This window comes from Colletes gigas, unplaced genomic scaffold, assembly GCF_013123115.1.
Source record: "Colletes gigas isolate AHSC1104 unplaced genomic scaffold, ASM1312311v1 Colletes_gigas_Sc00007, whole genome shotgun sequence".
NCBI lineage: Eukaryota > Metazoa > Arthropoda > Insecta > Hymenoptera > Colletidae > Colletes > Colletes gigas.
Genome location: NW_025106636.1, coordinates 148,764 through 175,012, shown reverse-complemented (window position 1 = coordinate 175,012; position 26,249 = coordinate 148,764). Strand labels below are relative to the sequence as shown.

The window sequence follows — 26,249 nt, the reverse complement described above, 5'->3', positions numbered from 1 at the left end:
TCTCATTTGTGGGAACCACTAAACTGAACAACTTTTCTATTTAACAACTCAGAGACTTTTTACATCTCTGTTTTGGAACAACTTTTCTATTTAACAACCCAGAGACTTTTTACATCTCTGTTTTGGAACAACTTTTATATTTAACAACTCAGAGACTTTTTACATCTCTGTTTTGGAACAACTTATGTAATAAAACTGAACATGGTATATTTTTGCCTTTATAGGCGAAAAATATACAAATACAAATTGAATTTATTGAATTGATATTAAGTAAACGTTCTTTGCTATAAGATCAAAAAATTATTATTTGAAATAGTAGAACAATTAGAAAATAAATCGTTTGAAAATAATTTCGAAAGTCTTACTTGATAAACTATATTCAAACGATTTATTTCCAAAGTATTGTTTTATGTCAAACATGATCAGGGGGTCTTGAAACGTGTATTTACGCGTCAATTTTTCATTCAATATGGGCTTTGCTTATATATTTGTGTCTATATAACTTGAATTTAGATTCAAATGGTAATGAAAATTCAATGACGCATGTTTGTACATTATTTTTTAATCCTGGACTCGTTAATGGTACTTCTCTAAGATTAGATAGGGACAGTAATGGGGAAGAAAATTTAGTGTCAGTGCCTTCTGGTTCGTAACATTTAAGCTTTTTATTACAGTCTCTCATCATGTATTTCATAAAACCTCTCCATCTATTCGTTCCTGATTGCAGAAATGCATATATAACTCTAATAATTTTTAAACTTATTACATTGCTCAATGGATAGGAATAATCCTCTATTTGTACAGAACAAATATATAAACGTCGAACCAACAAGTCCATAATATATGCAGGATAATTGCCCATAAGAAATTCATCTACAAACAAATTAGGTACATTAGCTAGTAGTGCATTATTGGTAGTAGATTCTGACCCCTTTAAGCATGTCTAATATTTCAACTTCGTTTTCTTCCTCTTTTTCTTCTTCTTCGGATGATTCAAAATCTCCATTTTTATCAGTTTCTTCTATGTACATTAGACTATTAACATCTCCATCAAATTAAAAAATTCTGTTTATGGAATGTGTTGTGGTACGAGCTGCATATTCCTGTAAAAACCCCAATGGATGTAAACAAGTATTTCTGTAGATGCATTTGTATAGCCATTTTTTGTCTTACGGTGTTAGGTGATCTACATAGTATTCCAATGACTGCTTTGTCCTAGATGTAAAATCCGCTCAACCATTGTAAAGTTGCTTCTATACAATACTGTCGATTACTTTACCTTTTTCTTGTTATTCGTCGTAACTTTAAATAACGAATGAAGTTTCTAAATGTACCACGTTTTACATAATCATTGCCTAGTAATATTGCAGCTAATGGCAGTGTAGATTGACTTAAACCTCTATAAGAATTTAATAAGTGTTCAACTTTATAAATTTTACAACGTTTCGTGTAACCATTTCCAGTTGAACTTTTCACCGTGTAATTGTCCAATGTATCAAATGGTATGTGCAATGTCTCAAACACATAAAAATCTGAATCATAACTCAATAGAGGACAATTCAATATCCTTGCTACAGTAGCTATAGCATTAACAGCTTCGAATAATTTTAACAAATCGTCAAAAAAATCCGATACTCGTTGAGCGTATTTATCGTAATCACCGACAAAAACACAATTGCACTTGTACGAAATATATATTTGACACCTAAATAACTAAATACCTATCACGTAGCTCGAAATATTCCAAATAACGATCTGAACGATTGTTTATGAAAGTTGTTAAACCTGGAATACCCATTTTGAAACCTATTTATTAATTTACACTTTTCTTAATGTTTCATATCACAAACTAAGTTCGTTATGCGTATATCAATATTAGTTATTATGCATTTATACATAGGTTGCATGTAACAGGTACTTACACAAATTTTGTGTCTTTCGTTGTTTTATTTGAATCAATAGTTTGTTAAATATTATACTTTGACTACTTGGATAAATCAAAGAAATACAAGAGCTGTGCATAATGTTTTTGCATTGATCTTTACGATATTACAAACCGGTATAATAAAAAATAAAATTAGATAGTATACTGATCTTGCATAATTAAGTGCATTGACGGGCGACAATACTAACGACGAATTTCCTTCCTATACATATAGGCAAATATACCATGTTCAGTTTTATTGCATAACTTGTGCCATAACAGAGATGTAAAGTGTCTCTGAGTTGTTAAATATAAAAGTGGTTACAAAACAGAGATGTAAAGTGTCTCTGAGTTGTTAAATATAAAAGTTGTTACAAAACAGAGATGTAAAGTGTCTGTGTATTGTTAAATATAAAAGTTGTTACAAAACAGATATGTAAAGTGCCTCTGAATTGTTAAATATAAAACTTGTTACAAAACAGAGATGTAAAGTGTCTCTGAGTTGTTAAATATAAAACTTGTTCAGTTTTGGTGTTCAGTTTTGGTGTTGTTCCCAAATATGAGATTTTCTTGGTCTTTAAAAAGACCGGTTTGTCCCTTGGCCGCTGCTCGTGAACCATCTTCTTGGCCGCCATCTTCGATTTTGATTGAATGGAAATCTTCGATTAAATTCTTCATCTCGATACGGTCCGTCTTGCTTGGTGGTTGAGGGATATCTGCCGCGGGCCCGCCAGGGGGCACGGTTTTTATAGAACTTCTTGAAGCCGGAAGACTGCTGACTGGCTGCTGATTGGCTCGTTGATTCTTTGGCTTGACTGCATAAAAGCGGGCACAACTGACCGACTCTTTTCAGTACTCCTGGAACCGCCGGGGGTACTGTCACGCGTTTTTCTTTCTGTTTCAGATTCTCTGATTCTGCGATGCTGACTAGGAAGGATCACCGATTGGTATACATATAATTATATTAATATAACTAATCCCAATATTGTTTTTTTCATTTATATATATATAGGTGATGTAATATTTGGGGTGTTCGTCTCGTTAATTAATACATTTATTTTTCTTTCAGCTTTTATCTGTATTACATCGTTGGTTTGTTATTTTCCAAATGATTCTATTTTATCTTCCATCTTGCACATCGTTGGTTTCTTCTTTTTCTCATTGTTACATTCTTTATTTTACTTCGTTGGGTTGTTCTCTTCAAAATTACTCTATTATTCACCGTGTACATCGTTGGTTTGTTTTTTTTCTAATAATTCGTTTTTCCTTATCTTACTTCGTTGGGTTGTTCCAATTCATTATTCCATACAATTTGTTTTTCATTATTTATCTAGGTTATATTTTTGTTTTTCATGTATAACTATTAATTTTTATTTTAGTTTTTTACCAGATCAATTTCTAGGAGGAGGAGGAGATCAATAGATGACGTCGGCCGTATCGTAAACGTAAGCCGATTAATTTTAAGGCGCGGCGCGAATGTAAAAATTAACGTCGAATATTTCTTTTTCCTTTTATCTCATTCCTATGTTTATTTCAATTCCCGTTTTAATCTCATTAATTCCACCTACGACGTTAATTTTCAATTTACATTGTATATTATTTTATTTAATGCGTAGATTGCCAAGTAATGAATTAATTAATAGCTTATTTTCCAGTCTCGTTTCCCCGTTTCTAGCTCCGGTCACCGCTGCTTTGATGTAAAAAGCAAGTGATCGGCCGTTTAGATGGTTCGAAGGGTCGGTTGCCGTCCTCTGGTGAGACAATTCTAGGGAAAGAGTCATCGGCCGTAGAGGGGACCTGTTCCTGTCTGCGGTAGCCCCGACTCAGGATCTCTCTCCTGTGTAAGACGTCCCGGGTTGGGTCCTACGGGCTCCCAGCAGGACGCGTTGGAGAAATGGGGAACCCGTGTCTGGTGCGTCGATTCTCCTCCCCTTCAATTGGACTTGCTAAGAGGTAACGAGCTGCCCCTTTTGACCCGCTATTCGGTACGTGTCGCACCTCATGTTCCTACTGCACTGCGCAGTATTGTGTCGCGTTTCGTCGTGTCGCGTCTCCCACAATTTACCTTCCTCCTTTGTTTTAGAAAAAGTAATTACTTGGCATCTTTTTTTTTTTTTGCGTAATCTAGTTTCTAAGTGTGTAAAAAGGAAGGTCGATCGAACTTTGTTCCATCGATCTCACTTTGGGTCTCCACTCGCAGCAACCTCCTCGTGGTGAGACCTGGTAATCGGTGTTACCTTTGAAGAACAACTTCTTCATTATGGGTAACACCGAGCTAATGGCTGCGAATTTAAAACAATTTAAATTTGATTTTTAATCGAAATCAAAATGAAATGTTGTCTAATACTTTTTTCTAGGTATTCATGAGCTCTACTTCCAGAAAAAATTCAGAAAAAGTTCAAGAGCAAGAAGGAAAAGCTCCCGTTCACGTTCTTTATGAAGTGCTGACCTGGCGTAACATGTGGCTCGTGCGGTAGGATATGTTTGTTTCTCCACCATTCCGTTAAACGCTAAGGAAATTCGTCGTCACTATTGTCGATTTCGATGCATTAAATTACGACCAAATTTATTCATAAACGAACTTCCGTTTACGTTTAATTTAGAGATTTGAATCTATTAACAAATATTTCCACCCGTTATCCGGATATACAAATAAATATGAAATTTTTGTTGATAATTTATATGAATTGCCTCCGATTATAAGCTTTTTCTTTCGTAAAGGAATTAAATTAACAGTTCGAAGAAAAACACAATATTTGAAAAGGATTTATAACTATTTTATTCACAAATTTTGATATACAATCATTTTTCAATAAGCAATAAGATTGGTCATCTCTCTAAACGTACCGTTTTTATACATGGTCTTCCGTATCTGTGTTTCAGCCATGTACATTCTTTCGGTATATTGTTTATTAAGATTGTTTTTATTATGTAGTATAACATTTTCTAATAATAAAACGCGCCTGAAAAAATAGTATCGATTTTTTCGATTTTAAAATCAATTGAAAAAATGTGCGACATTACTAAAGTTTAAATAAGGTTAGAAATGATAAATATATACAGCATGACAATGTACTCGTTTCTTATTGCATTTACAAATTATTTTAATGAATAATGACAATAATTTTCGATAATAAGTAGTAATGATGCATAGAAAAAGGAAAAATGACTATTCAATTTATATAAATTAGGTTCTATACATTGTGTTCATGGTTTTTACGCCGTGAATAGTCTGGCTATTAGATTCGAAGGTATCTTCGTCTGCACTAAAATATTCTGTATTATTATCGTCTGTAGTTTGGTCGGACTTTGGTGTTTGTTTCTTACGGGGATCGATTTCATTTTGAAGATATGACACAAACAAAGGCGTTACTGTCGATAAAAGTGTAAAAAACACCCTCCATAGGCTTGGAGAATATTCGAGAATTGTATTTATATAACTTTCCATGTCGTACCGTGTTTTAAAATTATTAGCTATATTGTAAAATGGAGTACCATTGAATAAATTGGCCATTTCAATCTGTGGATAAGGGTAGCCTAATAATGCATTCAAATTTATACTGTGTCTCAAGCAATTTTTAAATACCGCAAATGCACGAACGATAGATCTATTAAATTTTTTTGGATTTGTATACAATTTACGTTTCGAGGTATACATATGGGTACTTACGTATGTATGTATAAGCTAAGTCTATAATGAAAAAAAGATTTACACGGAAATACACGTTTTAAGACCCCCTGATCATGTTTTCACTATTGAAAAAAACGAAATTTTTTTTTTTATTAATCCTATGAATGAGCATATGTGTATATGTATATTTGATATATTTTAACGGATAGAATAAAAATATAGCGAGAGAACGTAGCTTTAAATAAAAATGAGAAAGGAAACTGTAAAGCCAAAATTGTATACTACTTTTAATTAAATATTCCGAAGTACATTTTTGTGACATCCTGAATGTGTTTTTAAAATTTATTAGAATAAGAGCTAGTAGAATTTGTTCTTTCGCTCATAATAGTTTTACTTATTTACAAACTATACAATACTATTAACTTTCAATCGTCCGCCAAATCAATGTTGATTTTCTCTTGCAATATTTGATAGTAACACGCCTAGAAAAAAAGACAATACTGTTCAATATTTTGATCTTTACATCTTTTCTTTTGGTAAAATGGAAGTATCTGACCTTAAGTGTGGTGAACATAATTCCAAGTTCTCCGTTTTGCAAATGAGGTTCCATGAAGTCTTCTATAAAATGTATTTCGCTGCCTAGTTGCAACACGCGGGCGCGTACGACAACGAAACAAAAACCTGGAAATAGCTCGTCCATTGTCCATACGTATGCTGAACCCAATTGTTTTTTAACTGTCTGATATAAACAAGATTGTAGCAATGTAATAAGAAGATAAGAAAATAAATAATAAAGGCTTACTTGCGTCATTTGTTCAAACGTATTTCTAACGACCAACAATTTCTCTAATGGAGAAAACGTGGTTTTCAACTGTTGCAACATTTCTATCGCGTCGTTAAAATGCGATTCCTTTTGGTACTGCAATCCATTTTCATTTAAATCGATTAAATCTTTATTTTTCCAGAATTTTCTACAACATCGCTAATTAGTTTATATACGAACATAAAAATTTCTGTTTTTATTAGCAAAACTGCTTACTGATCGATACCCAGAAAATTCATTAACGTTATATCGGGTTGCTTGTTCCATTTCATTAATCGTTCCCAATAAGCATCGTCTTCCTTCTTATCATGTAAAGCATATAGTACAAACAGCGTCGAATATACACGAGGTAGTAATATTGGGTAGAGTATCCCCGAAGCGCTTATAGTTTGGCTAACAATGTGATTTTAAGAAGCATATTATTACAATGATATACATAGATATGAACAAGTAATTGATCGAGATCCGAGCATACCATTCTTCTTCATTTTCTGCTTCCAATACATACTCTGTCTCAGATCGTGGTAATTCCGGAAACAATAAAATAAGTATTTCATACATTCTTGAGATAATACTATGAAGTTCAGACACTGCGTGACTGAGTAGCAAAGGATGAACTCTAACACCGCCGTAAGTGCCTGTGTACACAACTACAATCTCTGTTAAAAAGCAGCCTAATGGATGATGCGCGTTTTCGAAAGCTTGCATTAAATATTTATGAAGTAGGTTATAACTTTCAACGTTGAGTTTCTCTTTCCCGTAACAAGGAATTTTATCCAACTCGTCATTGGTCAAAGTATTCGAAAGATTCTTTTGTGGTAATGCCTTTTGTCTAGACTTTGTTATTATGCTGGCAACGTTTTGCCATGCGCGTTGTGTTTCTAGAAACTTGTCGTTCGTACTAGCACTTTTTGAACCTGGTTCAGGCACACCAAGTTGCTGATAACAATGTCTAAATATGGCTTTCCATTTTTGATCCGGCGATACACAAAGCTTCCCAAAAGATCTGTAACAAAATTAATAGTCTCCTTTTCTAAATACATATGCAAACAATTTTTAATCAATAAATTACTTACGTTGGCTTCGGATTAAATTGTACATTTCCATTTGCTTTATTCATGTGTAGAGTTGCAATAACTTTTACTCCCTCGTTCCATACTCCATTCATATTGCCTTCTAATCGATCGCCGCTTGGAAACACTAACGTTCCTTTCCCGTAAAAAATACCAGCTGATTTAAATTCACCCTCATAGTGGGTACCATCCTCAAACACCATAACACCGTGACCCTTTATTTAAACGCAATATATACAAGATTAATTTTTTTTAATTTTTATTACAAAAATCTGGAAAATGTTTAATCGTCTACCGTTAAAACATCTTGCATGAAAACCCCTTCATAGTAAATACCATCTAAAGTTACAATTAAGCCACAACCATGTTTCATGCCGTTATTCCAAGATCCCAAATATTTTTCACCTACGATAATATATTATTCAATTTAATAGGTTTTTAATCGTATTGTGATAAAAATGTATAAGTACGATTTACTTTAAGTGATATCGCGTAACTATACCTGTCATAATATCATCCATAATTCCGTAACCTTGTTTCACACCTGCTGCCCATTCCCCGATATAAACAGATGCTACAGATGACATGAAATGACCTTCTTTCTTAATACCATGACCATGTGGCAATCCATCTTTGAAATATCCCTCGTAAAAGTCTCCATTGTTATATCTGAAATATATTAGATTTCATGTTTAATACCACTCTATAGTATATAGTTTAATAATTTAAATTTTTATGTTCAATTAAAATACTAACTTCATTGTTCCATAGCCATTTTGTTGGCCATCTTTCCATTGTCCTTCGTACACTCCCTGCGATGGAATTTCCATTTTACCATTTCCATGAATAGTACCTTTGCGAAACTGTCCTATATATGTACGACCATCGCACCATTCCAATTTTCCAGAACCGTGTGGCTTACCATTCAACCATCGTCCTATATATATTCAAACTAACATAAATGATTTTTCTTATACATATAGACACGAAAAATTTTGTTATAAAAAAAATTGAATTTGAAAGCATACACTCTCATAGATATTTTATTATATTTATTTTCCATAACACATTATTCTATCCAGGAAATTACACAGTAATGTCATCAATGACTTACGAACCGGTATACTTCGCATCTTTGAAAACACTGTGCTTTGTGAAAGTAAAGGAGCTAAGACGTACTATTGGTGATACGTGTCCAATAATTCTTTGTAGGCTACATTTAATAGCATTTTGCAAAGCATGTAACCATTCGTTACGCTCAGAAGCTGTTGGAGTGTACAATACAAACGTATCTTCCGGCGCTATTATTGATATAGCATTCTGAAACATAAATGTATAAGAAATTATATTACGAGCTTGCTTATAGACGTATATTGGTTTAATCGATATATATGATTTTATTTAACATACTTGTACTGTTTCAGAATCTGATAAAACCTCTACCCATAAGGTTTGAAGTGGGTGAACTGTATGGATAGTTCCAGTAACATGAATAAATATATCGGTTAACAAAATAAACCAATGAGTAGAAAACCTTCCAGAATGAAGTATCGATATAGGATGCATTCGCGATTCTCTTATAAATCTTCTGTTAGGAGATCTCAACAATTCTCCTATTTTTCCAGAACTTTCCCAAAATAACTTTGTAGTTACAGCCTCTTTCTGTCGCTTCTCCTGTACGTTGCATATCTGTTCCCATTTTACCAGGGCTTCTTGCAATCGTTCTACGCCCATTCTTGTACCATTGCACTTTATCAAATTCAAAATTATACTTTTATATCTATATAAATACGTAATTTTTGTTATTCCATAAACAAGGAAATAGTAATCGGATATACAAGGTTTACATTTACAAATATTTACCTGTCCAACTTACGCAACGGATCCTGCAACGCCGTAGCAATAATAAATTCATTACTAACTTTCTTAGTGTCATTACTTTTTAATTTGTTTGGAAATAAACTCGTGATAATTCGGGGCACTTCAATTATTTTTGCAATATACGTAAATCCACTCAGAGAAATGATATCGCATATTGCGTTTAAATAATATTTATACACAGTGATATACTCCTCAACGTTAGCAACAACCGTCACTTCGTACGATTCGCCAATGTGATTGAAATAGTCCCATAAACTAATTACGTTCAATACACTGAAACTCAATAATTCTGTATAACATTGGCATAACGTTTCGTAAACATTTGATTCTTGCATAGCACCACCCTTTTTTCGGAATGGTTTGATTAAATGTTTATAAACGATCAGCATCTCTTCCAAGAATATTTGATCGCTTACTAAATTTTCAGAAATGTTTATTTCGGTTTCGTTTATCACAGAACAACAACTGTATTCGCCAGAACTAAAAATATGCTGCAAACTGCATTCGTTGCTTGTTTCAATGTCGAGATGGTACATTTCTCCAATTTTACTAAAACCATAATAAACAGTTTCTGTCAATAAGTATCATTGTTTAATTTCTTATTTACGTATTCCATAAATAAGAAACCAAACAATAATATTGAATTTTATAACTGAATTATTTACCTAGACTTCCCAATAAAATATAGACCATGATGCATCATGATTAAACTATGAAAACTACCAGCTGCCATATCTTTAGCCCTCTCATTTTGAGCCAATTTTGTGGTAAACCATTGAGGCGCGCTTTCATACTCCTTGGGTTCCAACGTTACCTGCTTATGATTATTTCTTCCCCAAGCAAAGACCCTTCCATCTAATGTTAAGGCAAGTATATGAAATGCACCGCAAGAAACTTTTCGAAGTCCGGTATTAGTGAGCTTTAATACCAGAGTAGGACGTAAGCGTACAATAATATCTCCTGTTCCTAACTGCCCATATTTGATATCACCCCATGTCCATAGTTCGGTAGATAAGATATTGCTGCCAGTTCGCGTTAATGCATTGATTCTTTCATTTACACCTTGCTGAGATAATTCGTGCTCGGAACAGCTAGTACTCGACGACCATGGAAATTCCTCGCAACGTAAACTCAATGTCATGCCACTAGTGGCAGTAGGTTTCAGCCATTCCTCCTCTTCTTCATCCAAATCTTCGCTATTATCCTCTTTGAAATCATTAGTATCCGAGCTTCCGCTTATATGTCTTGATAATGTAACAACTTTACCCCCCACATTCTTTACCCCCTCATACACAAAATTGGCTACATTGGATACATTTTGCTTGATCAGTTCAGTTGGTTTCTCAATATTTTCCAAGGCTACCTCTTCCTTAACACTCCCATAAGACGAGACCCACGATAATTGCTTACTTACGAACTGTTTTGCAGCTTCCGTATTTAGAAAAATAACATTTTTCTTTTCCTCTTTATCAGAATCTGTAGGATTAGTACACGCTTCTTCGTTTCCACTTATCTTAGAAGTTTGCTCTTGCTTAACAACTTTTGCAGGCAAAACATCATGCTCTTTACTACTAATCGATAAAGAACTAATGGAAGTGGTCGAATGATCTTCGCTGAATTGCTGTACATGAAGTCCTAATACTGCATTGAGACATTGAGGGCACGAATTATCAAAGACTTCTTCCTCTAACTCTTGTTCGCTGTCAGTATCGTCATTTATATTCTTTGTTGCTTTTCTTACGGCGACTACATTAAAATTAGAACCACATGCAACAGCGAACACAGTTCTGCCTTCAAAAAATTGAACTTTCTTAGGCTCTAAACTATAGATATCTATTTGCGATTGATTTCCACTGGCCCAAAGCTGTCCATTTTCTGTTACAAACAGCATTCCATAATCGTTGGCAGCTACAGATTTTACTTTAAGAATTTTGTTCTCTTGTTTATATCTGTAAACATACAATTTGATATATTAAATAAAAAGTTATAAAATATATAAAATGAAACACGTGAACACAAATTTGAACAAATGTCTACGTAAGTTGAGAAAACATAAATCGGAGTATGACTGTACCAGAATTAAACATTAACATAAATGCAGTAATTATAAACCTACCCGTGACTACAACATGTAATTTCCTCTTTTAGTATAATTGTATGTTCTACACTCATATCCTGAGGATTTATTTTCAAGACATGTCCATTATTATCTACAATAAATAAATGCTCCGAGTTGGATGCTATGTCGACCACATCGAATTGAGCTCTTTTTAAAACTAACGACGAAGGACTATCCTCTGGAAACAATACCTCTCCATGATATAAATTATTAGAGGTAGTTGCTACGAAAATATGATCCTTAATGGTAACCAATTTGCAAATAATGCCATTGGGTTTGTCACCAAAGGTGTATGACAATTTATCAACACCCTTCCATAAATGCATATATTTCTCCATTTTGTGAGATATATGTTAGATAAATTAATTCGCATAACCTACAGGTATTTCATGAGAAAGTGGTTCTAGCTGATAACACTTTCGTCATGTGATTTGCAATTGAATTTCGTTCAATGATCTTTCTTGTAAAAATATCCGAGGGAATTTACATACTGACATGATGAAACAAATAATTTCCTTATTACAGTCCCAACTGGTTCTTCGTCGACACTATCATGAACTAATGATTAATATATATCTCCTCTTCGATGCTATTGCCCGTATCAGCTGTCATGATTTTTTTTTTTGCCAAACTATATACACAAGTAAACGTGTTTTCACTTTTAAGCACAATGTCAAACACAACGACAAGAAGCTATTGTCGATTCAACTTAAAGGTACAAATTTGCAAGAAATTTTGTGTCGTAATTCGTCTGGTCTCCAGAAAAATTTCTATCATTTTTTGAGTAAAAAATCAACGAAACGTATTTTTGTTTTAAGATTAACTTATTCATCGATATACAGATTTTGTAAAGTAAATTTACTCTTTTGTTTTGAAGTACGTGATCTCGTTGGTCAAATAATACATATTTCACTTTTTTTACCGCCATATTTATCAACGACGAATCGTAATGTCGTAGGAGTTGCATACGAATGCGCCTAAATGATCGTTTTTCGTCGATTAAAACAGTTTCAATTGAATTCGTTGCACCAATCAGCAGCACCCACGATTTAAGCACCAATGTTTGTTGTACCGTCTGCTAGAATGGCAGCGATAAAATTAATTTTCTCTTTGTTCATAAATTTAACAGTGTATGTTTTACTAACTGTGGCAGGGTAAGTAAAAGACTATTCATTTTTTCATAATCTGTTTATCGTATACCGCGGAAATATGTTTATCTTACAATAACTTTATAACCTCTTGTTCCGTAAGTTGTGCTCCAAGTTATCGGTACGATGAATTACGTGTAATGAATTTTGTGAAAAAATAATCAATTCTGTAAACGTTTTCATTAAGTACATTTTATCTTTCCCTCTTTTCTCTATTATTTAAAGAACGTTTTGTCGCGATAACATATATTGCAAAAACAAATAGCACACTGCCTGTATCGTTGAAACTTTTATATCTTCAATTTGGATTGTTTGTAATTTGTAGTTAATCATAAACAACACATACAATGTCCTTGCAGAAGAGACTTTTATGCCATCCTAGGCATACCACCAACAGCTAGCCAGCATGCGATAAAAAAAGCATATAGAAAACTGGCAAAGGAACTACATCCTGATAAAAATAAAGATGACCAGAGCGCTTCACAAAAATTCCAAGATTTAGGTGCAGCTTACGAAGTTCTGTCGGATAATGAGAAAAGAGAAACGTACGATAGATGCGGAGAAGAATGTCTTAAAAGAGACGGTATGATGAATAATGCAGATCCTTTTGCCAATTTCTTTGGAGACTTTAGTTTCCATTTTGGCGGAGAGTCTCAACAACAGCATGAAACACCCAAAGGCTCGAATATTATAATGGATTTAATGGTCACCTTAGAAGAATTATACAGTGGAAATTTTATAGAGGTGAGATTTTGTGTTTCATTTAATTAATAACGCGCATTCGAACGTCGTGCATTTGTTTTTCAGATCACAAGAAATAAACCAGTCATGAAACCGGCTAAAGGAACAAGGAAATGTAATTGTAGACAAGAATTGGTTACTCGCAATTTAGGAAATGGAAGATTTCAAATGATGCACCAATCTGTATGTTCGGTGTGTGCGAACGTTGAATTCGTTACCGAAGAACGAGTATTAGAGGTGGAAGTGGAGGCTGGTATGTTAGATGGTCAGGAAACAAAATTTATAGCAGAAGGTGAACCGCATTTGGATGGAGATCCCGGAGATCTAATTTTGAAAATACGAACGCAGCCGCATCCAATTTTCGAAAGAATTGGTGACGACCTCTATACAAATGTTACTATATCTATGCAGGATGCCCTGATAGGTTTTAAAATGGATATAGAACATTTAGATGGCCACAAAGTAACTATCCAGAGGGACAAAATCACCAAACCGGGAACTCGTATTCGAAAGAAAGGAGAGGGAATGCCTAACTATGATAATAATAATCTCCATGGTACTCTACATATCACGTTTAACGTTGCATTCCCTGATACAGAATTTACGAATACGCAAAAAGAAGGTAACTAACTACAATACGCAATTCTTTACGCCACGACGATGTGTACTCTACCAATCAATTGCTATTTCAGAAATAAAACATCTATTACAACAGGATTCGATAAATCGAATTTATAACGGAATAAGGAGAAACTAGGAACTTTTAAGTGCAATGTATATACAAAGTGACACTATAAAATGTGCGTATAACTGAAGTGCATGCGTCGATGACTTTGAGCGTGTTTCTATACCAAGTTGTGTTTTTGCTTCCTTGAAATATCATGGGTACCAACAAGCTTGGTAGCCAGGTGTTAGGTCAGTTAAATGGAATATATGTAGCATGATGTAGTAACCATTACTTGTACGCATACTTCCTGTTTGATTATAAGAGACTGGTCAAGTATGTTATCGCCAATTACTTAGATGGATGTCAGAAATGTTTGAATACTTTATTTAACAAAGTAAGTTATTTTATGTTTAATAAGCGTGAGTGATGCATGAATGACTTTTACAAGCAGAAATTTTGCATTCAAACAGTAGAGAAAGAAACCCAATGATCATGTTTTTAAATTATGGATTCCCTATCCAAATACAAACTACCAAGTAAAGTATCGTGTCACAACTTTTTTTTATTGACACTATACACAATAAAAATTATGATGCCCTCCATTGTTAATAACAAATAAGTACCATTCAATTACTTAACTTGCAATTGACATTTTTATTACAAAATTTTTGCATCAAATTATACATATTTCCTTGTTTTGCATAGGTCTATCTGATATTTCTGAATAGACTCTGTTTACAAGAATTAAAGCACAATTTTTTCATCAAATGTAATACAATTTGTTATCGTGACAGTTTGTTATCCCTCGCGTAGTAACTCTTTTGTTACTCGCTCATTCACACGAGGCCTTAGAAAACTTATATAATAATTTGTATACTTTTATTAATCTCCTATTCTATTTACATCTGTCAAATCTGTCAATTTGCATTGTTTCAATATTTCATTTTCACAAGTATCCCGAATTTATTAGAAATTGATACAGAATAATATTCCTATGCCCAACTTATGTTGTGCTCAATTTTATTTCGAGCAAATGGTCGTTTATATTAAATAAAACTTATTATACATTCATAGTTAATGTTAACGATCGTGTACTTTTAACTCCAAATTCTTTTTTACCCAATTAATTCACTTTATCGGATATTAGATGGAAATAATTAGATCTCGAGAAACAAGAAGATTCTATATTATGTTTTTGATAATAATATTAAATAAATATTATTTTTACTTTATCGTCGTGAAGTATAACAAGAAAGCATCAACGTGTACGAACATACTAGAGAAAATTTATATTTTTTTGAAGATAAATATTGTCTGAAATTGTATACAAATTTGTATAATTTGTTAATAGTAAAAAGCTCTTAGACAATCGATTCTTTAAAGCTGCAAAGAAAATAAAAAAAATCCAATTAGTATTGACATTGCTTCCTTATCACAGCAAGAAGATTAAATATTATAGACTTATCGAACGTGAGAAGTCTGGAAGTCATTGTACTTGCAAATTGGCGAGTAACTAAGCCGACGTTTCTTTCAAATTTTATGCATTATTCGTACAATTACTGGACCCAGTCCAAAGTTGCTGGTAAGACGCTTAACAAATCGAACATCGTACATTGTTTACAAAGTTTAATTAACCCTTTCGTCTCGAAGAACGTATATACATATACATACATGCCCAAAAATTGAAAGCTTGCGTACGGGTAAAAAATGACGCGTCATCGGCCGATCGAGGACCAAAGTAAGAACGTTATCACAATAATTCTTACCGAGATGGATATATTCGACGCTTCAAAAAGATGCAGTTATGATAAAAAAAAAAAAATAATCGTTTAACATACAAAATTTTATTCTTTTTATTCTATCGAACAAATAAAAAATAAATAAGCCGTACATATTTTTCCCTTGAAACTAAGAAACTGTTGTGTTAATTTAATTCTGCTGTATTAACATTTTTGCCAAAAATGTGTTGTTTTCGAGATAATTTATGTGATATTTGGATTTGTTTAAATCGGAAAAATCCCATAAACGCTTTGGTATCGTCTGTTAAAAAGGTAAAATGAAAGATACAAAAAGTAGATTTCTCTTGCATGATCATTAATCTTCTTTTCTGCTAGAGCTGAGCGGAAAGAATCAGGGAAGAGGAGGAGATGAATCGTGAAAAGGTAACTGTGCATAAAATAAGGATGAATCTTACAGGCAGTAGCAATATAACCTCATGTTGAACTCGTCGACGCAAGCGCTTTGTTTCCCGTACGCATTTAATCTACTAACCGAGCCCACCAATTTTTTAGTCTTATCCTTTTCTCTGTGCCGTACCGTTCCTTCGAATATCGCGTTGCCGGGTTCCGTTTGAATGGTAATCGTATAGTCCACGAGGTCAGAATTGTCGCTTTTGTTCTGCCACGCTTTCGCGGCTCTAATCTCTTTCAGTTTCAGAGTCGCGCATTGCACGAACTTCTTCAACATTCCATTCAGTTCGGCGACAAGAAAGACGGCTTTGTCACGTAGATGCTCGTCGTTCAAAGGAACGTCGTGGCTACTGTGACACATGCACCAGTGACTGGCTATGCCCGCCATTGCGCATGTCCGATAGTCAGGAATCGGCAGGAACCAGCTGATCCCGCGAGGTAAACTTTTATCGTTCGACAGCAGTTTCGATCGACTTCTTAGATTTCCTTCTTCCAGATGTTTCGACTCCAACAGGTCCAACAGGGTCTCGTGTAAGTCGAAAGCCGTCGTCAAGCTGCGTGTATTTTTTCGTAGGTTGGCCCAGGCCACTTGGTACTTGTCCCTCCACCAGGCTGGCAACACCATGAACACAAACGGAAGACTGTCCTCCATCCTGCCTTGGTACGTTTCGCGGAAGCTGCCCCATCTCATACCGTGATCGCTCATCACCACAAGCGCCGTGTGGTTCAGCAGCTGTTGGCTGGACAAGTGAGCGATGAAGTTGTAGTAGGAGTCGTCGCCCAATTGCGGATAGTTGAAGAAATCGTGGGTCAAACTGGATTGCCAGAACAAAGCGAAGTATGGATCATCGGTGAATTGCGAGGCCGTCTTTCGTGTGTATTCCAACAAATTGTCAAACGTTTTTCTGCTTCCCACGCAGAGGTTCGCGTTCAGTTTGTGCGTGTTGCCGATATCTTTCTCCGAGGCGATGCAAAACGGTCTTAGATAATAGTCCGTCGGCGGTTCGCGAAAGCCAGGTTTCAAATAATTGAATGTCGTCATCGCGCATGCGTCCTCGCCGAAAACCGTACGATAACCAGCCGCGCTGTAATTCTTCCAGATGAACGGACACTCGTCGAACGTTTTGTCCTTGGTCTGCCAACACAAGTCGTGCAGCTCGTCGTCGGACAAACCGCTCAAAACAGGCACTAGATTCGGATACGTGTTGTCGGCCACTTTTGTGTAGCCCAGCATCTCCACTACTCCGAGATCCTGCAACGCTTGAACCGTTCTCGGCATCATTCTATGAAAGTTTAATCTTGAAACCGAGTCGAGGCCAACAATCAGCAAACTGAGGTGATCGGACTTGGAGCTGTCAGTTCTCGTTTTCTCATATTTCTGTTCCACCGAGCGGAAACGAGGCAGGAACGCGTGATAGTCCTTGTATATTACTTCGTTGTCGCGCGAACATTCGATTTTCACGAACTCGGTCTTGATGGTAGCAGAGCTCTCGAAGGTGTAGCAATTGTTGCTGAACCTGTAAACGAAAATAACAGTGTAAAAAAAAAATTAAGCAAAATAGATTTTACGCGTCCGATTTTGTAATGACTTGTTTGAGAATTTACGTTGATCTTGAAATTCAAATGAAACCTTTTTTTTTTCTCTCTCTCTATTTCCTAATAAAGAATTTTAAAACTTTTCACGTTAACTAAGTTAACGTTCCTCCCGCTGTGCCTCCTGTTAACACTTTGCTTCATGAATTCTACGCAATAATATTGATTTGACTTACACTTTTGTTATGTATGGAAATTCCTAATTTTAATTGTGCTATTCGATGCAGTTTTTTTACTTATAATCTGAACCTAATAGTTCAAGAGTTACGCTACTTTAAAACAAGTATACTTGCTATTGAAGTTCGGGGATTTGATTTTTCTGTTAAATTAGAATATTCCACCCTCCTCGAACTCGAAGAATTCTCATTTACGTTACCTGTGCTAAGAGGCCAAACCAATCGGTTTATTTCTTAGCTATGCGTACTTCCGTAGAGTAATTTGCTAATTACGGGGGATGTTTTTTTTTATTACCAGAGATAAGCAAAAGTTTTTGATGTCATTGTATATGGGTGACAGGACTTTTCACTAAGAACAGAACTCACGATTCGTCGTTTTCTTCTAAAAAATTCTGTCACGCTTTCACAATTCTTGCAAATTTATAAACGAGAATTACGAATACGGGATATCTGATTGGATGCGGAGTGTCGAGGAGTGAAATTTGTTAATTGCGATCACATTATTAAACTTCAACCGGAGGTTTGAGATATCTGTTATGCGATACCTTTATAACAGTGTTGCGTTGAAATTTTTCAGGCAACGATCGCTTCGAAAATTGTAGTTATTGTTACGGGAAAATAAGCAGTCTTACTGACGCAACAACATTATCGTTGTTTTTTAATCGCCAGAAAGGACGCCAACAGCAGTTGATTTCCTTCGAATTGTTGTAAAAATGGTGTATCGCCTCTGGATTTATGAACACTGCCGTGTCGTTCGAATCAACCAGCGGTAGATAATCCCCGTTCTTGCAAACGATGGGCTCCTCCTTTTGAATGAACTGCTTCACCGCTGGATCAAAAGGGTCCATCGCCGGTATTCGACAACCTCTGTTCCATACTAAGAAGCCAGAATTGGCTCCGGGCGCGAAAAAAGGCTTTAGTTCCACGTAATTTTCTAGAAAAGAAAAACAAAAACGAGCGTAAATTAGGATTTGCGTTTGTACTTTTCGGTTTAATTCTATTCGAACGTCAAGCTGTCTTTTCGATACTGTTTTTGTTCTCGTATCAGAAACTGGATAGCGTAGTTTCAGTCGTTTTCGACTCCAACGACGCTATCGTGCGAGTAACGGGGATATAAACAAATTCGGACTTTTAGTGTTTGGTCTGAACGTGCAAACTTTCAATTTTCTGCAACGGTGTAGAATTTTCAATATTGTAATATTACAACATCTGTACAGTTCCAATTTTCCATCAAATATCAAAGTTCAGATTATTGCGTGCTATTGGATCCAGAGTGAACCAGAATGTTTCTTCGTGAACAGAACGAAAGAAAGGATATTTGGAGAAATATGTTGCATTAAATGGTGATTATAGATATAGAAAAATAAATGTATACGTTTCGATTTACTTTATTTTCAAACCAGTTTGATTAGTACCTCTTATCTCGAAAAGAATAACATTTTTTCGTTTGAGGCTTCGTTTTCGAGGTAATTGAATTTGAAAGTCCGTCGGTCCCTTATTGTAGTTTTATTTTTGAGACAGTGAAAACTATTCTTTCGTGTATTAAAATAATTAAAAATAGAAATGTTCGATGAGTTCGCCTTGTTCCTGAATCACTCTGTACACGTGTATACATTGTACCTGCATTTTACTTGTAAATAATTGCCTATAGTATTTTTCTGGTCATACTGGTTATTAAATAATCAATGATCCATTGATTAATGGATAAGGGAAATAATCACAGTGGATGCATTAACAGTCGTAATTAATTAATTCAATAACCATTGATCATGAAATGATTAAATTTTCTATTACGATCGAATTAGTAATTTATTTTTAATGATAGTAATGTGAATGTTTTTTTAAAGATATAGTATGTACATATAGGGTGTTCGGCCAACCCTGGGAAAAATTTTAATGGGGGATTCTAGAGGCGAAAATAAGACGAAAATCAAGAATACCAATTTCTTGATGGAGGCTTCGTTACGAAGTTATTTACGTTTAAAGTTCCGCCTATAGAATGGCAACCTGCGTACAGCTGCGTGCGCGCGATAGTCGTTCTCACTCAGCGTTAGAAACTCTACTTAGCGACGTATCGACAGCCTTCCAGTTCTCTGAGCGAGAATCACTATTACGCACGCGCAGCGTTCGCAGATTGCCGTTCTACAGGTGGAACTTTAAACGTTAATAATTTTTTAACGGAACCTCGATCAACAAATTGGCATTCTTGATTTTCGTCTTATTTTGGCCTCTAGAATCTCCCATTAAAATTTTTTTTAACACTCTATATATTTGTTATTTACATCGTTTTAGAGCATGGTTAAAACAAATTATTTATTTAATATATGAGAATCGCGAAACTTGTCTATTCCATTGAAGCAATTTGTATGCTTTTTGAATGTTTAAAAATAGTGTCGCTGTTCGAGCGGTTAGCTTATCTGTTAATAAATTGAATAAATCATTGCCGCGTCCCCTTCGGCAGTAACTGTAACTTTTCAAGGGGAAAAAACACACACACACACACACACACACACACAGAAATTCGTGCCATATGCATTGCGTATTAGTATTACGGTTCCACCGATAACGTGACAAAGGAAAAGTATATTTTTGAATTGTTACGTTTAAAAATCATAAGATATAGAAAGTGTGTGGCTTCGGTGTGCGAATAATGATAAAAATCAGTGCAAATGATAATGTATTAGTTGTTGTTTTGTCGATTAGTGCCAGTCCACGGGCGTGCATTCGGAGCAGTGCTCTGGGATTCAAACAGCGCGGGCCGGAAGTCATACCTGTAAATATTTGAAGCGCTTATAACTCGGTAACGAAGCCTCAGACCGCAAAATGGTAAAGGACTTTTCGATTCATACAGGCGTGATGAATCGATCCTGAAAAAAAGTCGCCATATTTTCGGTAACATTCTGCACATGGACAACACGTGTGCTGTCGCGACTATGCAAACGCCTCGAAATGATCCGAACGCCCATACACTTTGGTTCTTATCCTAACGCTCTTACAAACTTCTTGTTTCTGGTATAAGAACACCATGATTTACTCAAAGTTGAGACCGTCAGGTACGAGTAGAAATTTCAGCAGTGAAAATTCAATGGTGTTGGCAGCATTCCTTCTGTCTTTGTATATGTATTCATTGTTTCTCCCGCTTTCCTTCCGTACAAAATAGCAAATAGGAGTTTTCGAATTAAACGTACCCGACAGAGTGTCGTTGACCATATTTCCAAACCACATTTCCCGGTATTGATCCGAGGTATACGTGTTCGCGATGATCAGGTACATCAACAGGAAGACTAGGAGGCCTATTAACCATTTTCGTAGTCGAACTCGACCCTTGTTTGTCTGGCTGTCATGTTTGAAATGGAAAATACTGTCATCGTCCAGTGCTTTGCTCTCGCCACGAAACTCTGCCTGAATATAAAGATATAAATTCGCATCAGTGAATCGATCGTTTTGTTTAATCATTCTGAAAAATTAACGCTAGTATTCCTACCAGACCAATCAAAATTACTGATTATTTATTAAATGCGTTATGCAAAGAAAATTAAATTTTATCCATATTTTTTTAATTTCTTATATCGTTAAAAAAAAACGTACACAATATTATACATATTTATATTACTTAGAAATACACACCTGAAAACGATAAATTTATTATTAGCGAGGACAGTTGTTGCAAATGAAGAACTTTTTCATAAACATTTCATAAAAAACATGTTCCTTGCATCTATAGCGATCTAACAATTTGACATTTTTAGTTTTTAGCCAATGTACTGTTTTGCTGCGCGTTTTGGATTCACGATCGAGATTGTCTCTTTTTGAAACGATTTACGTTGTAAAAATACCGTGACACGCCCACATTATATTACAATCCAAATATCTTTGCACGCGATGATTCAACGATAGATAGAGCGCGTATAACTATCTCGGAATAGAGAATTTCGTCGAAACTACCTTATCAACGAAAACCTGATCTAGATATTTGGGTCGATTCTGCGAAAATAAATACATCGCATCATTTCCACGCGGCGGGATCAGAGATATTTGAACGTCAGTCTAACACGTGGATAGAAACACAACCATTGTAATTTCATCAGTTTCATTTTTTCTTATAAAACTGTCTTCTAATTTACCTGACCCGCCACGAATACGTTTCAAAATTTCTCTTCTACTCGTCTAACGAATTTTCTATCTTCAAATCCACGTTTTTCACGCGAACCTCTATTCTTCGAAAGTTACAACATTCTTCTGTTCGCGCGTTCTAAGTTACTGAAAAGAGACAAGTTAAATAGACGATGTGAAAATTGAAACAGAACGAAGAGTAAGACGTAAACTGTCAATAAAATATTGATTCAGATGTGCTTGCTTAATTGTTTCCGTTTCCACGCGCTGTTGCAGATAACAAAAAATCAAATAACGATAAATTCTGTTTTCGATTAAAACGGCGTTAAACATTCCGTGCACGCGTCATTAAGTGCTACAAACACATGATTAAACAACAGGTGTCTTTTTCTATGTATTTAAGGTGTCTACAAAGAAAATACCGTATCAGTAAATAGATTAAATATGTATATTTCATATATCTTTTGGTAAAATCGGTACAACGATCATTTTGCTTACTTCTTTATTAATTTTTCTAATATATCGTGGCTTGCATTGTTACAGTAAACTCCCATATTACACGGTAGTTAGGTTTCTAAAAAAATGCCGTGTTACACGGGATTAAACATTACTATAAGAAGTTTCTTTGAGAAGCAAAAATAGATAATCGTAGTAGACGCCACCTATTAGAATGAAATCGTGTTGTAGGGGATTTAACTGTATTCCCACTTCTATTCCATAAGCTTCGAAAGCACAGTGTAATGTTGCAGATTCAGTTTGTTTCATATCCATCTCGGTGTTAGTCGAACATCTGTACGAATTCGAATTTTTCTGATACCCATACTGTTTGTATCAATGTCGTCAAGTACTTACTTTTAATAAATAATAATAACAATAAGTGAGCTTTTAAAATGAACTATAATAATAAATAAAGAATTTACGTATACTATATATGTATATATAATAATAAATTCAGATTCGTGGTATTTCCATTACTGCTGCTCGATGAAAAATTTTTTCATTCGGAAAACAATTTGTGCAAAATTTGAAACCGATCGAACAAATGGATCGCGTGGCGCGTTTCATTTGAAAATTTTATAACTCACGGTAACCATTAATATATCATCGATCTATCCTTTTAGCAGTGTCGTATGCTTCTTTTTATTCACCGTTCCAATTTATTTGTTTCGTTTTCTATTACCGATAGTAACATTTTAACTATAGAACCAGCCTTAATGGGGTATCAGATAGCATGCTATCTGATAAACAGATGAAAAAAATGAATTCTCTTACCTGATTATCCGAACGATTTTCACGCATACCGGTGCAACCTGTCTTCTTAACAAACTTCGAGCAATTGAGAGATATGTGTTATACATTTCAACGCGTACATCGCACTTGGCGCTGTTTGCACAAAGGTAATGTGGCCGATCATTATTGGCGCATGAAATTAGCTGCAAATGAAATGTTTTTAATGCGATAACGAAAAACGATTCGCTGAACCGGTTCAAAGATTCGATAAGGATAAAAAAGGAAAGAGCAAAACTCATTTGGAAAACAGAGATTCGTAAACAACTCGTTTGGATTTCATTTTTTCAGACGAGAAAGCAAAGCTTTGGACTCACCGGCTGATTCTGTCGATGGTGTTTCCCCCGCTTTTACGATCAACCGCCGTCGAAACGATTCTGAAGCAAACGGAGGAAACGCTTGGAGACATTGCCAACGAGTAGCTCGTCAAATTGTCCAACATCACACAGACCTTGTTCGTAATTATTTCGATGAGGGATTCAACTTTGATCTTTAAAAAATACGTGACGATTTTAGTCCACCGCGATCAGGTTGCGTTCGAAGAAAACGTTCTCCCACGGGGCTTCATATATCCGAAAACGGGTCGGGTTCTCTTTCATTTATGTAAGACTTTTATCGAATGGGAGATTTTCATCGTCGCCTCGTATACAGCTGACTTTCCATAAACGGATTCGTGGTGACGGCGTTCTTGGAAAGAAATGTAATTGTCGTTAACGGCGGAACATCCGGCGTGGACGTCTCGGTCAATTTCAGAAAAATATATTTCATTCTCGTACGTTTCCTGTCATATCTCTGCGAGCCTGGCAATGGCCTATTTATCGGCAGAACCGTTCCAATTGCGGTCTTCCAATTTAAAACACTTTAACGTAATGACCGCCTCAATTCGACAACTCGGTGCAACGTCAGGAAGGTATCTGTTTCGTGTACTTTGACGAAACGGAGCTATTGATTCGATGTATTTTATCGCGAACGTGATTCAAAACTGTATCCCGCCCTCGTGTACGTCATCCACGATAAGGCTTGTCGCTCAAACACGACTAGCCCATCGTTCTGTCGTTCGAAACAGGTCGAATCCGACGGACCTTCGCGTCATCAATCCGGCACAGGACTTGGCAAACTTCCAAAAATAATTGTTCCGAACGATTGATAAAAGTTCTGTTCGAAACTGTTACGAAACTGTTTAAATTAGTTCTTGCATAAGTTCCAATATATACGTATAGATTTTATATAAGTTCGGAATTTATACAGGTCGATTGCGTCATTACTAACCATTTTTGACATAGATTAGGACCATATTGAGAAAATAAAAGAAACGTTTCGTCGTTTTCTATAACTAACATAACGGTGTATGTCAATTTTTTCTATATTTCCAATGATTCTTGAGTAGCTGTTCGAAACTTTAAATTGTTCAAATTATATGTATATTAAAGATATTTTTATATAACAGATTGTATCGATAATCATTTACCTTATGATCTTCAAGATCGTATAATGTTAGGAACGAAAGAATTAGTTCGAATATTTCGTACCATTAAACTATGTAACTTTCCAGTAATTAATACGATTAATTAAAAATTTTAAATCATTTTTTTTCTAAGTTCTTTGTACCAAATGACTCCAACTACATTACAATATTAATATATCGAGATGAACACGTTTTAATATTCGCGAATAATTATAAAATAAATCAGGATTCTATGAAATTTTTAATTCTCCAATTAATCTCTATTGCTCTATTGCTCTGTTTAAAACTTTGAAACGTTTGAAAATAAGGGTGGTACGTGTAATTATGCAACGCACTGTAGGGGCCGATAAAGTTCGAAAACTTCACCACTCGTCACATTATCAATTCGTTCACTGTACAACGTTCCTCTGTTTCCCAGCGAGCCGAGAGAACCTGACTCCTCGGATCCTTCGGCGAGAGTCAAACGTCTGTTCTCTAAACACGTGGAACTTGATTCCCTTCGAACCATTCGAACGGTTCGAGCCGATTACAAACGCGAAACGAAACGTCCGGATCCGATCAGCTGCGAACGAGGACGAAGGTAGAACGGATCGTTTGATTTGTGAATGTCACGCGAGGATCAGACATTTCCAGATCCTTCGTAGGACGTTCGAGGCGTTAGCTGGGATTCAAGTAAAATACACCGGCTTTGTTGTCCACTGAGGAAACGAGGAGAGACGAGGATCTGGTCGATAAGCGCGCGCTCGCGCACCTCCCAGACGCGTCGAAGAAGTTGAGTGTAATCGGCGTTTTCCTCTCGTTGCGGTCCAGGAACAACCCTCGAAAATTGTCATAATATTGGCTTCAGTTTTTTAAAACAAGTTACGATCAACTTTTGTTCCGAACAACTGTTATAAAGTACATATCTGTTATAAAAGTAACTGTTATAAACTTACATCTCATGTACATATACTATCGCTCAAAAGTTTTAGTACACCTGTATTTTCATTTTTTAATATGTGTACAAACTTTTCACGAGTACGATTTTATTTAAGGCGCAGATTGGCGATTGCAGATTTTCATATCGATTTCTTTTTACATTTTCTAAAAGGTAAACAAAAAAATTAGTATACGATAAGTTTGCCTAAAATCAAAATTGGAATCATTTGCATAGAGAGGTTATTACTCTTCGAACTTTTGTTTCACAAATGGTACTAAATCTGATAAAGGAGATCGGTTTAGGTAACTACACCGGAAGATGACGTTACCAGGCACGATTTATACGTACAATAGAAACTCTGTAAATTGCAATGGCTCCGTACAAGTAATTAAAGGTTAATAATGCAATCATAGATTTCTGTAAGCTTCTGCGTTGTGTTAATCTTTTAACGATTCTTCTAATTTCAATATTAATTAATTCTTATGATATCCCGAGAGGTA

At 35.3% G+C, this 26,249-nt stretch overlaps 3 protein-coding genes across 5 annotated transcripts; 1 reads left to right on the top strand and 2 right to left on the bottom strand.

Moving 5' to 3' along the window:
• Nucleotides 1-5,881: 5,881 nt before the first annotated feature.
• LOC122396646 (alsin) lies at nucleotides 5,882-12,015 on the bottom strand. Of its 2 annotated transcripts, none has more exons than XM_043395234.1 (14): nucleotides 11,449-12,015; nucleotides 9,998-11,281; nucleotides 9,315-9,881; nucleotides 8,862-9,231; nucleotides 8,570-8,771; nucleotides 8,208-8,388; nucleotides 7,954-8,120; nucleotides 7,747-7,856; nucleotides 7,455-7,666; nucleotides 6,854-7,384; nucleotides 6,595-6,771; nucleotides 6,358-6,526; nucleotides 6,112-6,294; nucleotides 5,882-6,037 (listed from the first exon to the last, which is right to left on the bottom strand). In XM_043395234.1, exons 1-14 carry the CDS (start codon nucleotides 11,787-11,789, stop codon nucleotides 5,981-5,983), a joined length of 4,551 nt encoding a protein of 1,516 aa, XP_043251169.1. In that variant the 5' UTR covers nucleotides 11,790-12,015; the 3' UTR covers nucleotides 5,882-5,980. The 2 variants fall into 2 exon arrangements, with proteins under 2 accessions (XP_043251169.1, XP_043251170.1); XM_043395235.1 differs by having other exon boundaries at nucleotides 9,315-9,605.
• A 380-nt stretch (nucleotides 12,016-12,395) lies between these two features.
• LOC122396648 (dnaJ homolog shv) lies at nucleotides 12,396-15,068 on the top strand. Its single transcript, XM_043395238.1, has 4 exons — nucleotides 12,396-12,605; nucleotides 12,959-13,343; nucleotides 13,407-13,962; nucleotides 14,033-15,068. Exons 1-4 carry the CDS (start codon nucleotides 12,511-12,513, stop codon nucleotides 14,095-14,097), a joined length of 1,101 nt encoding a protein of 366 aa, XP_043251173.1. The 5' UTR covers nucleotides 12,396-12,510; the 3' UTR covers nucleotides 14,098-15,068.
• Nucleotides 15,069-15,360: 292 nt separating this feature from the next.
• Nucleotides 15,361-24,496, bottom strand: LOC122396647. 2 transcript variants are annotated; one of them, XM_043395236.1, is made up of 5 exons: nucleotides 23,683-24,496; nucleotides 23,351-23,511; nucleotides 21,154-21,367; nucleotides 18,602-18,899; nucleotides 15,361-17,713 (listed from the first exon to the last, which is right to left on the bottom strand). In XM_043395236.1, the coding sequence occupies exons 2-5, from the start codon at nucleotides 23,375-23,377 to the stop codon at nucleotides 16,198-16,200; spliced, it is 2,055 nt and encodes a 684-aa protein (XP_043251171.1). In that variant the 5' UTR covers nucleotides 23,378-23,511; nucleotides 23,683-24,496; the 3' UTR covers nucleotides 15,361-16,197. The 2 variants fall into 2 exon arrangements, with proteins under 2 accessions (XP_043251171.1, XP_043251172.1); XM_043395237.1 differs by lacking the exons at nucleotides 23,351-23,511; nucleotides 23,683-24,496 and adding an exon at nucleotides 20,737-20,832 and having other exon boundaries at nucleotides 15,363-17,713; nucleotides 21,154-21,253.
• Nucleotides 24,497-26,249: the final 1,753 nt, after the last annotated feature.

Coding starts and splice junctions, on each gene's coding strand:
- LOC122396646 (XM_043395234.1), bottom strand. CDS start 11,789: ATGGAGAAATATATGCATTTATGGAAGGGTGTTGATAAATTGTCATAC. Junction 7,857..7,953: donor TATGGATGATATTATGACAG/GTATAGTTACGC, acceptor ATATTATCGTAG/GTGAAAAATATTTGGGATCT. Junction 7,385..7,454: donor CAATTTAATCCGAAGCCAAC/GTAAGTAATTTA, acceptor ATTTTGTTACAG/ATCTTTTGGGAAGCTTTGTG.
- LOC122396648 (XM_043395238.1), top strand. CDS start 12,511: ATGTTTGTTGTACCGTCTGCTAGAATGGCAGCGATAAAATTAATTTTC. Junction 12,606..12,958: donor GTTTTACTAACTGTGGCAGG/GTAAGTAAAAGA, acceptor ATGTCCTTGCAG/AAGAGACTTTTATGCCATCC. Junction 13,963..14,032: donor TACGAATACGCAAAAAGAAG/GTAACTAACTAC, acceptor TTGCTATTTCAG/AAATAAAACATCTATTACAA.
- LOC122396647 (XM_043395236.1), bottom strand. CDS start 23,377: ATGCGTGAAAATCGTTCGGATAATCAG. Junction 21,368..23,350: donor AAAATCGTTCGGATAATCAG/GTAAGAGAATTC, acceptor CTTTATATTCAG/GCAGAGTTTCGTGGCGAGAG. Junction 18,900..21,153: donor GGTCAACGACACTCTGTCGG/GTACGTTTAATT, acceptor TTTCTTTTCTAG/AAAATTACGTGGAACTAAAG.